General features: G+C 57.1%; 1 protein-coding gene across 1 annotated transcript in view; it reads right to left on the bottom strand.

The window, feature by feature from the left end:
• LOC119110910 (death-associated protein kinase 2) overlaps window positions 1-11,770 on the bottom strand; it is a gene marked incomplete at its 3' end in the record, with an annotated part of 80,187 nt that continues 68,417 nt past the window's right edge. The window contains 3 exon segments of the mRNA XM_037234786.1: window positions 1-103; window positions 5,857-5,946; window positions 7,279-7,324. Of these exon segments, the coding sequence (XP_037090681.1) occupies window positions 1-103; window positions 5,857-5,946; window positions 7,279-7,324 (239 nt within the window).

Here is an 11,770-nt window from a genome sequence, read left to right as displayed (position 1 = left end):
GCTGCTCCTCCCGCTCGTCCAGCATCTCCATACTCTGGCTCCGGCTGCGCAGCTTGGCGCTCCGAGACAGCCGGTTGCACAGCGACACCACCCGCAGCGAGTGCTGGCAACGGAAGCGACGCTTTCACCACGATATCACACATGATATCCCCATGATATCACAGCGAGTGATAACACATGCAGGGTTCTGCCTGCAAGGAGCATGTAATTATAGAGAAATGGCACATACAGCATACAAATACATTTTGTAATGGCTATACTGGTAAGGTCCAAAGAGAGTGCTGCCAATGTGAGCCAGTGAGTTACAGACAAGAACCGATGATCGCAGCCCCAATGTGAGCCAGTGAGTTACAGACAAGAACCGCTGATCGCAGCCGGCTCGGGAACACGGGTAGCACGAAGGGACGCGGCATGTAAGGGACCACTTCTGATGGAGCACGGCCAGCGCGGAGTGCTCAAACACGGGTACCACGGGGGGGGGGGGGGACGCGGCGTGTAAGGGACCACTTCTGACTGAACACGGCCAGCGCAGAGTACTCAAACACGGGTACCACGGGGGGGGGGACGCAGCATGTAGGGGACCACTTCTAACGGAACACGGCCAGCGCGGAGTGCTCAAACACGGGTACCACGGGGGGACGCGGCATGTAAGGGACTTCTTCTGAGGGAACACGGCCAGCGCGGAGTGCTCAAACACGGGTGCCACGCGGGGGACGCGGCATGTAAGGGACCACTTCTGACGAAACACGGCCATCGCGGAGTGCTCAAACGCGACACTGAAAAGCGTTTACGCTAACACAAGACCCCGGTCGTTGGCCGACAAGACGGCCGGAGAGGTGAAGAGGAGGCTCAAGTCCTGTTGGCAGGCGGAAGCCAGTACCTAAGTGCTGCTCTGCCCGCTAGTTACACGTGTTATGATGTCTGACAGCGCTGGCTGCACGGCGCAGGCGATCCCAGTGACTCACCACAGGGCATTCCTGGAGCACTAAACGGGACAAGGGAGACGTCCCCCGACGAGTTTTAAGACAGATCCCTAAGCTTGCGCTCCACCACAACGGAGGTCAAGTGTCCCTACCCGGAAAGGAGCGGCCCCGTCTCGTTGCTCCGATCATTATCCGTTCCTTGACACGCGCCGGTCGGAGCGCGGCGGCACCGGTGCGTGACGCCCGCAGCTCGGCCCGGCCCCGGTCCGGAGCCGTATTGACCAGCGGGGCCGGCCGGCGGCGGCTACGACCGGGGGCACGGCCCTGCACTGGCGCCGCGCTGCACTGCAGCCGCGTCCGCCAGCATCGATTGGAGGCGGTGCTCCAAGCTAGGGACCAGGTCATGACCTTGGGGACGAGGACGGAGCCGAGACGAGCTGGGCACCGGGTCATGACCTTACGGCAGAGTCACGACCGGTCGGAGCCGAGCCGAACTGGGCGTCGGAACATGACCTCACGATAAGGTTATGACCGGTCGGAGCGAAGAGGACCTGGGCACCGGGCCATGACCTCACGGCAGAGGCACGACCGGCCGGAGCAAAGTGGAGCTCTACACCGAGTCATAAACTGAGGAGAAAGGAGAATCCCGAGCAACCGGCACTGGACACCAGGTAACGACGTCGCGGGGGCGAAACGCACAGGGCTGAACACTGGCTCTCAGTCTGCTTCTCAGCGCATTCACAGGGCATCTGCGTAAACAAAGGATATCAAGGATGCTAACAGAATGAGCCTACTCTTCCCCACCCAAAGCGATGAAAACCTGTTCTGCGAACTTTGTATAATAATGGGCGCCCAACTGTGCCATCGTCCCAGCAAAGCATGGGTGATAACGGACAAACAACCCGTCATCACCGCGTGAAATGACCTGGCGGGACCGTCAAGGTCAATAAATCTCGGTTTACTTGTGATCTTAGCGGAAGGAAGCAGGAGTGGACCAACCAAGGTAGGCATCACACATCCGGGACCATCACTATAATCCAAATACTGCCACTGGCGGTATTTTCCTGGAGTTCAGAAAGGTCGCATTCATTACCCACTGGCGTTATTTGGCGCTCTCCGCGATAATGATGCGCTGGCTCTGCCACATGTGTGATATTGTTGTGCGGCGTTCGGCAAACACCGCGAACGGTACAATATGACAGTTGCTCCATAAACAAGCGAGCTTCACCGGCGGCGTCGTGCCCGAACGGCGAAAGTTTCAATAGATCCCCACGTGCTGAAAGGGCTGGGCTGGTTGTCTATTAAGTCTATTCAGCAATAATTCGCGTTAAGGACCCTGATCAAGGCATATCAAGTGCTGTCAACAGACGAGCCGTAGTCTGTTCGCACGCCTGGGTTCCGTTGTAGCACAAACCTCATCACAGACGAGATCCGGCAATACGGCGACTTGGATTTCGCTGATTCGAGGACCAGATGGGGCAAGGGCACGTTTGTCCACTGTGCCAACGAACTGATAACGATTATTTACTTGACTATATATCTGGATTACTACTGATTTATTTACCAGATTCCGTCGCAAGTGCAACATTTTCGTCCTTCCATCAGGCTCGACATCAGGCCGTGACCAATGTGGGATAGGCGAACGTGACAACAACACCACCAACATGCGACAGGACGCACTGAAAATGGCACGCGCACCGCTGGAGGAGGACGGCATTACCGTAAACGAGTCACACGTTGAAGCCTTGAAGTGGAATCCCTTTAAAATGCCTGCGGAAGCAAAAAGAGCTAGTTCCCCGTGCTGGAAGTGCTAGATTTTAAAAATTGTCCACGCCTAATTACAGTATTGGGTTTACTGTTCACACCTAATCTTAAACTTATTGACAAGTTTCATTAGATTATAGGGGGTCCTTAGGTCCTATAGGGGTCCGTGATAGAAAAATGGCAGTTATTTTCTTGCGTTGCAGTCGTTATTGCCTAAAGATTAAACTTGGTAGCTTTAAAGCGCCTACAACCATGCTCAGCTCGTTGCAGAAGCTCATTTGCATTCTGTGCACTTGGCCAACCTTTGCGCCTTCTTTATGTGCATCATCGGTCTTGCTTTCCAGTCACGTGAGCGGGCTTGTGCAAGTGTGACCCCGCCGAATAAATCTTCAGCCAACGACCAGGTGTCCAATGATCCACGTCCCGCCTGGCCGGCAACAGAAGCCACGGGCGGCGGCTGGGCCGGCGCCCGGCGGCCCGCGCGCCGCACCTGTGGGTGCTCCGTCGGTGGCACCAACAGGTCGATACTAGGCCGACACGCGCCGAGCCGCCTCGGACGGCGGCCCCGCTCAGCGCGGTCCACGCCGCCGCACAGGTCACTTCCGTCCGGCACTTATGCCCGGCCCATGCCAGAGGCGGTGTCGGCCGCACCGGTCCGCACCGTCCCGGCCGACTCGGATGACGTCAGTCACGTCATTCCGATAATGAACTCGGCGCTGGTCGTCGGCTGCTGACGATGGATAAAAGAAGTGTGTTGACATGGATCCGGTCTGCACCTGGGGAGGCTGGAACGTATGGGTTCCGCCCTTCATACTTAAGCCATACGCGTCCAAATGTCACGCCTCCATGATAACGAAACCCCTCTCACAAATTCGGGACATGACCTAACTACATAACATCATGCCATGTTTATAGCTGGTTGACAGAGCGGTAAGAAATCCAAACCTGAACCACTCACATCAGCTCAGAGACGGGAGCCGCCATCAGATCACAGGCAGGAGCTGCCAACATGAGCTCAGAGGCAGGAGCCGTTCACCTCGACTCAGAGGCGTCAGCCAGCCACGTCAGCTAGAAGCGTCAGCCGGTCATATCCTCTCGGAGGCGTCAGCCAGCCACATCAGCTTAGAAACGTCAGCCGGTCATATCCTCTCAGAGGCGTCAGCCAGCCACATCAGCCTAGAAGCGTCAGCCGGTCATATCCTCTCAGAGGCGGCAGCCACCCACATCAGCTTAGAAACGTCAGCCGGTCATATCCTCTCAGAGGCGGCAGCCGCCCACATCAGCTCAGCGCAGGGGTGTCACTTTCTAAAATTGTGTTGAAGAGGGGCGGGGGGGGGGGGGGGCGGGCTCAGCCAGAAAGATTGCCACAACCTACCTCCAAAATTTGATTTCTCCCTGGATTTTTCCCCTTGAATTTGCGTCTCCTATATTCGAATTAAAGAAAAGTCCTTTTGATATTTTGTAAAATCATACTTGTTTTTCCTGTTGACGGCTAGCCTCCTATTTCAAGATAATGTGAGCTGCCTTTTGAAGAAGAAGCTTAGAAGGGGTGTAATTACAGGAATATATCGTCGTAAATCTTATAAGGGCATCTCTGCTCACTACCGCTGTCGCTAATCATATTTTACAGCCAGTACAGCCACGGTTTTGCGACAAATGCACTTGCCACTGCTGAAGAAAGGCTACGTTATCCTTTATCTGGGCCGCCGTGTACCTCTGAAAATTGCTGCGTATTGCAATCAATGGTTTTCATACCAACCCAGCCCTTATCATTTGGAAAAAACAGTCGAAAATTAGTAGATTGGCTTAACATATAAAGGGGTAAGTATGACACAAATTTTAGGTGCCTACAGCATACTATTCGGTACAAAATTAACGTGATACTAACAGTAATACGTCTAGGTACCTACGAGCTGGTATACCAAAGGTTAAGATAATTGTTCTGTAAATATTCGGTCCAGTATTCCCTATTTGTTTAAATGCATTGAGGGGGCTACGACGAGCATTAAGGGGTCCAGCCCCACCGAAAATATATAAAGTGACGCCTCCGGCTCAGCGGCAGGAGCCGCCCACCTCAGTTCAGAGACAGGAGGCGCCCACATCTGTTTGGAGGCAGGACCCGCCCGCCTCAGTTCAGAGACAGGAGCCGCCGACATCAGTTTGGAGGCAGGAGCCGCCCACCTCAGTTCAGAGACAGGAGGCGCCCACATCAGTTCAGAGATAGGAGGCGCCCACATCAGTTCAGAGACAGGAGGCACCCGCCTCAGTTTGGAGGCGGGAGCCGCCCACCTCAGTTCAGAGACAGGAGGCGCCCGCCTCAGTTTGGGGGCAGGAGCCGCCCGCCTTAGTTCAGAGATAGGAGCCGCCCACCTCAGTTCAGAGACAGGAGGCGCCCACATCAGTTTGGAGGCAAGAGCCGCCCACCTCAGTTCAGAGACAGGAGGCGCCCACCTCAGTTTGGAGGCAGGAGCCGCCCACCTCAGTTCAGAGACATGAGGCGCCCACATCAGTTTGGAGGCAGGAGCCGCCCAACTCAGTTCAGAGACAGGAGGCGCCCACCTCAGTTCAGAGACAGGAGGCGCCCACACCAGTTTGGAGGCAGAAGCCACCCACCTCAGTTCAGAGACAAGAGCCGCCCACACCAGTACAGAGTCAGAAACCGCCCACATCAGCTCAGATGAGTCAACCGCGGACAGCAGCTCAGAGATGGGAACCGTCCGCATCAGCTCAGAGGCAGGGGCACTCGCCCTCACCCCGGCGTGTTTTGTTTAGACCCATGTCTGGAGATGAGGTGACATTTAGAAAAGAAAACTAAGCCTCGCGACCTTCGCGTCAAATACTTTCCGTGGCCGCAGTAACAGCAAGGTGGCAAACGACAAGAGGAAGGCCAGCGCAAGGCAAATACGACCGATGTTCCGGAGAACACGGACATTACCTCTAGGTAGCTAAGCCCCGGCGGCGATCGCGGCGCGGCCACAGAGCGTCGTACCAGAAACTGACACACATCACGCGTCAACATCCAGCTCATCCGGCCACACGTCCCGCCTGCCGCGCATCCAACCACCTTCCAGCGTCGTCGAGCCTGGTACGTCTACCCACCTTCCAGCGTCGCCGAGCCTGGTACGTCTACCCACCTTCCAGCGTCGCCGAGCCTGGTACGTCTACTCACCTTCCAGCGTCGCCGAGCCTGGTACGTCTTCAGGTTGTCGATGTTCACTTCCTTGTCGTTCTGCTCCTGCTTCTCCTCCTTCCCGCGGGGCTACCGGACACGGGGCAGCCGAAGCGTCAGCAGCCGGGACGCCTCCTCGGCCATGCGGAAAATCGTCCGATCGCTTGCCACGCCCCGCTGGGCCGCAGCTATGTTATGGAGTGAGCAGCGTACCGCGAACACTGCACGGGTCACGCCATCATCGTCGACACGTACCGTCGCACCGGCGACGTTGCCGGAAGAGACCCGTTGGCGTCACTCGTTGGCGATGCAAACCAGTGTGAGATGCGATATCCGGCATGCAGCCAACTTCTGAAATCCCCCCGGGCGACCTCCGCCCATTTCCCGTCGCCGGAATGCATTAGAGGGGCCCGACTCAAATATAACAGAGCGTCGCTCAGGCTGGCCGATTAACTGAGGCGGCAAGGGACGCTGCCAGCGGCGACTGTCGACTCGCCGTTTGATCGGGTCAGGCGGTGCAAGCGGCTGGCACGCCGCCGATCGATACGGCCTGGACGGTGCGCCTGACCGCCGCCCCGGCCGCCGCCGGTGGGTACCGACTGCGGCCGGCGGCGCGCTAGCCAGGCAGCTTGCACCCCGCTCCGAGGACGGCGTATGTGTGCCGCGCCGCGGGGAGCCGCCCGCCTACTGAGCACTCGGGCGTGCGAGGCCTCCGCGCTCTGGGACTGGGGCTGGCGGTGTTCCCTCCGAGGTCATCCCACCACCATCCGCCAGCCAATGCTCTGAAGCTGTGCTCGTGGTTGAACGCGCCGAAGGTATCGGATCTGAGGAGACTGACGAGGTGCTGCAGTCCCTCGGATCCGTACTAAGCGGGCCGGTGCCAAAAATAAGCGCTTTGCGATGCAGTGCATTATTCAGATGGCAGAAACGAGCACATGAAATGTCACAGCATCTCTTAGTTACGGTTACTATCACCAAATCCAAGCACATTAAAAGTGGAAACAAGCCTTCGAGTTCTACATTTCGGGGAGCCATGTGCTTTGACTTCTCGTGACTATTGGTTAGCCCGCGTGGCGAATCGTCAATGGAGAAAACCAAACACTTGGGCGAAAAGCACATCTGACCGTACACCATTTACCATTTACACGTACACGTACACCATTTAACTCGCCAGCAATTGGCGGGGCGCACGACACGAGTGCTGACCGTTAACCGAGCTATACAGCACAGGCTTCGACGCCCATCGAGCCTGCAATACCCGGACACTCTGAGAATAGTGACACATATTCCGGGCTCTTTTCATATCACTCCAGTAGTTGCCGGCAAGGGTGAGCTGAAATCAGGGGAGCGGGCGGCTCTCAGCAGTGTCGTCAGTCTGTACCTCTCGGCCCGGGTGAGGAGCCGATAGAGGGCGGAGCTCACCTCTATCCAGGGATGGCGCAGACACTCGCGGACGTCAGCTCTGCCTCTGTGGACAGACGGAGGCGCAGTGTCGGTCAGACGGCCGCCGGCTCGCCGTCGTGTGCCATTGATTCGGCGGCCGCGCGCGAGGGCACCGAAAGGCCGCGCCTCTTCGACATCGACCAGCGGCCCTGACCGGCGACCCGCGGGCGGGGGCGGGCGGCGGTGTCGGGCGACACGGCGGCGCCGATGAGACGCCGAACGCCCAGCCGGACGTCGGGCACAGCCGGGGCGCCGCTGCGCCGGTGGCGGTCAACAACGCACGGATGGCGCCGGAGCTGCCGGCGAGCAGCCTGACTCAGTTGACCATGGTGTGGCGGGCGCCGGGACTGATTCAATAATGACCTATTTCCCGCGCAGCGCGGCCACACCGGGGCGAGTCGATAGCGTGTCAAGACCCAGACCCGGACAGCGGTGGGGCCGAGTACATCCATTGCCGAGTACCGCCAGCTCCGGACAGCCGATGCATCAGCCCCCGCGCTACGGCTTTAAAGAATGCGGCCTGCAGCTGGTCCGTCCCTTAATTACGTCACACCAAGAGGGGATGGGGTTTTGATGTAGCGTAAATGAAGTGTAACGAGGGGAAGGAGGGGGCGGAGCGCTAAGCCGGGTGTGATTGTAAATCATGCTAAAATCTGAAAAAACTGAAATCCGGGAAGTGTCACGTTTCTCTCATGGGTAAGCACCAAAACCACTTAGCTTCATTAAGGGCAAAGCGGACTGAAGTGCGCAACCAGTGGAAGCGGATCGATAAATCACTAAAATGCCCACTGCATTTTTCGGACGACTTTCCAGGGCTCAGTGACACGGACAAGCGTCATCGATATAGCGCGGGGCGACAGGATGAGACGCCCTCGGCACCAGGCTGTCACGTGTACAGTACGTCACGGCCGCGGCACCAGGCTGTCACGTGTACAGCGCGTCACGGCCGCGGCACCAGGCTGTCACGTGTACAGCGCGTCACGGCCGCGGCACCAGGCTGTCACGTGTACAGCGCGTCACGGCCGCGGCACCAGGCTGTCACGTGTACAGCGCGTCACAGCCGTGGCGCCAGGCTGTCACGTGTACAGTACGTCACGGCCGCGGCACCAGGCTGTCACGTGTACAGTACATCACGGCCGTGGCACCAGGCTGTCACGTGTACAGTACGTCACGGCCGCGGCACCAGGCTGTCACGTGTACAGTACATCACGGCCGTGGCACCAGGCTGTCACGTGTACAGTACGTTACGGCCGCGGCACCCACCAGGCTGTCACGTGTACAGTACGTCACGGCCGTGGCACCAGGCTGTCACGTGTACAGTGCGTCACGGCCGCGGCACCAGGCTGTCACGTGTACAGTACGTCACGGCCGTGGCACCAGGCTGTCACGTGTACAGCACGTCACGGCCGCGGCACCAGGCTGTCACGTGTACAGTACGTCACGGCCGCGGCACCAGGCTGTCACGTGTACAGTACATCACGGCCGTGGCACCAGGCTGTCACGTGTACAGTACGTCACGGCCGCGGCACCCACCAGGCTGTCACGTGTACAGTACGTCACGGCCGTGGCACCAGGCTGTCACGTGTACAGTACGTCACGGCCGCGGCACCAGGCTATCACGTGTACAGTACGTCACGGCCGCGGCATCCGGCTGAGATGAGGCGTCTGAGAACCTCTAGCTGATTTAGGTGGTCTGGACCGGCACCGGCACATCCAGCACCGACCGTAGCAGGCAGTCACTTACGACGCCTGAGAACGTCTCCGCGGGCATGTGCAAGGAAAGGAGGACAAGCTCTCTCTTGCAGAGATTGATCTCTTGCTCTCTCCCTCAGACCTTTATGCCCATGGCGTGCATGTGTCAACATTTTGCCGTCGCACGCAGGGCACAGCCGAACTATGCACAAATGCTACCCAAAACGAGCAGAGCAGCTAGCTGCTCAAAAAACGAATTGGTTGAATATAGAGTATGAATATAGGGTATCTTATGTTGACAGCATGTACGTGCACTACTTCTTTCCGTGAGTCCTTATCAACAGGTGAAATCACTTCTTGTATGCACTACGGCGCGTGCTGGAAAGGGTTTAGCATAAACAGCCAAGTTCACAATCGCGTGCATTTGTTTTGTTAGTTGATATTGCATTGCGGCGCAACACACATGACATGACTAAACATGGTGATAGTCTGTTCACGTGGAAATTAAAATCAGCATGGTGCGAGCACGCAAAAAAGCAGAATCACTTCTAAATTGTTAATAAAATTGTCATATTGCTAAATTGTTAATAAAAGCCTGGTCGTAACGGGGTCCAACCAGAGAGCAGTGGGGTTTTTTTCATAGCAGACTGCGTGGAATGTGAGGGGTCCCTTGCCGCCAGCCGTCAGTCAGCTGCACAGCACGCAGGAGGGGTCCCTTGCCGCCAGCCCTCAGTCAGCTGCACAGCACGCAGGAGGGGTCCCTTGCCGCCAGCCGTCAGTCAGCTGCACAGCACGCAGGAGGGGTCCCTTGCCGCCAGCCGTCAGTCAGCTGCACAGCACGCAGCCGGTCACACGTGACGTTCCAGCCACAATGTCCGTACAATGCCCTGGCCACCTGGTGCAGCTGCGCTCACCACTGAGCGGCCACGTCGGCCCTCTGCCCGCGCTGCGTCCTCTGTCACAAGTCCTTCCCACGCGCACAGCACGAGAGTGACAAACCGCTGCCGCTGTGAGCCACAGACCCGCGGATACCACAGCCGCGCTGCGCGAGGTCCGGACCCCACCACCGCGCCCCCGTCGCCTCGGTATCGACTAAGCCCGACCTGACGCGATCGAGTCGAAGGCGACGTAAGCCAGCGGGAGGTAGTGCCCGATGACCGTGGCGGGCGACCCCTTATCATCTGGCCACGGGTTACACGCCAAGCCCTTGTCATCGGGCCACGAGTGACACGCCCAGTCTTGACAACGTTACTCCCCGTTGTGTCCTGTACAATTATCCGAAGTTAGGAGCACGAAGGACACATGACAATCGTGGGCTCCAAAGTGTCTTGAACAAAGGCATTGTCGGACACCAATGTAAGCCATACGCTTGCGAAGTAACCGGAAAGAACCCAGGCACATCACTAGCGTTACTCGATGCTAATGTATCTACATCCAACATTCACTGACTCCTCAAACATTTAGACGGTCATGAATGCAGTAAAAGGGCCTTTGTGTGTAGAATTTCTGTCTGGCCGGCGCACATTCACAGCGGCACTCCTTTCTATAAGTGATGAGAACATCACCCGTCCATTCTGATACCAAGAACTCCTCAAACACGTGGCACGGAAGTCGCCACAAACTGTAACTAAAGCTGACGGCAGCGCATTTGCCAGTTACTGAGACCTCGTCCTGGTATGCAATATACGAAGCCGTTTCCTGTTACGCAATAATGCAGACGGGCCGCCGAGCGGACTTCAGTGGCGCTGTGGACGCCGGCCCGGAGGGCGAGCGACGGAGCGACACATATTGGCCCGACCACATACCGTAGACCAGGCTGGACATACCTCCAAGGCCCATCCACGCGCTGCTCTCCCTGGCTTATGGAATACAGTCGGATGCTTTGCAGACACCAGATGAAAGGCTCAGAGACCAAGCTGGCTAGCCAGCTGCAAAACTAACAAAACAAACCAACACGATGCAGCAAACTAACTGCTGGCACAGCGATAATGTGGCAGGCTGTTAGCATCCGCAGCCGGACAGCAGCCGGATTCAGTGGACGGTCATGCTCTAGCATTGAATAGCACAATATTTCTTAGCTATAGCCGACCCGGCCATAATTCACATGAGCCCCGGTGACCGGTTGGATGTCCTTCACATGCGCCCGGGTGACCGGTTGGATACCTTTCACATGCGTCCGGGTGACCGGTTGGATACCCTTCACATGCGTCCGGGTGACCGGTTGGATACCCTTCACATGCGTCCGGGTGACCGGTTGGATACCCTTCACATGCGTCCGGGTGACCGGCTGGATACACTTCACATGCGCCCGGGTGACCGGTTGGATACCCTTCACATGCGTCCGGGTGACCGGTTGGATACCCTTCGCATGCGCCCGGGTGACCGGCTGGATATCCTTCACATGCGCCCGGGTGACCGGCTGGATACCCTTCACTCAGGTGGGGCCCAATCTGGCCACATCGAAATCTCAGGAACTAAGAGAACTAGCGACACCAAATTCACAGGGTGTATTGGCCTGTACGTGAACTCACTTAGGTTAGACTTTAAGCTTCCTAGGTTGAACTTCGGGCCAAATAAGGTCAAACCAGGTCATACTCCAGGTTGGTCTCCAAAGTTTCCCGGAACCTAGATGCCTGTTCTAACCAAAAAGGTCACATGTTCATTTAAGGTAAGTGACCTTGTCTGACCTTTCGAAGGTCATGGTAACCAAAATCACACCAGACTGCTTTAAGTTTTGCATTTGAATGAGCGACAAAGATTACACCAGACAGTATGTTCT

The sequence above is a fragment of the Pollicipes pollicipes genome, unplaced genomic scaffold, assembly GCF_011947565.3.
Source record: "Pollicipes pollicipes isolate AB1234 unplaced genomic scaffold, Ppol_2.1 Scaffold_724;HRSCAF=833_pilon_pilon_pilon, whole genome shotgun sequence".
In the NCBI taxonomy this organism is placed as follows: domain Eukaryota; kingdom Metazoa; phylum Arthropoda; class Thecostraca; order Pollicipedomorpha; family Pollicipedidae; genus Pollicipes; species Pollicipes pollicipes.
The sequence above is the reverse complement of the archived record's forward strand: the minus strand, read 5'-3'. Positions and strand labels throughout refer to the sequence as shown.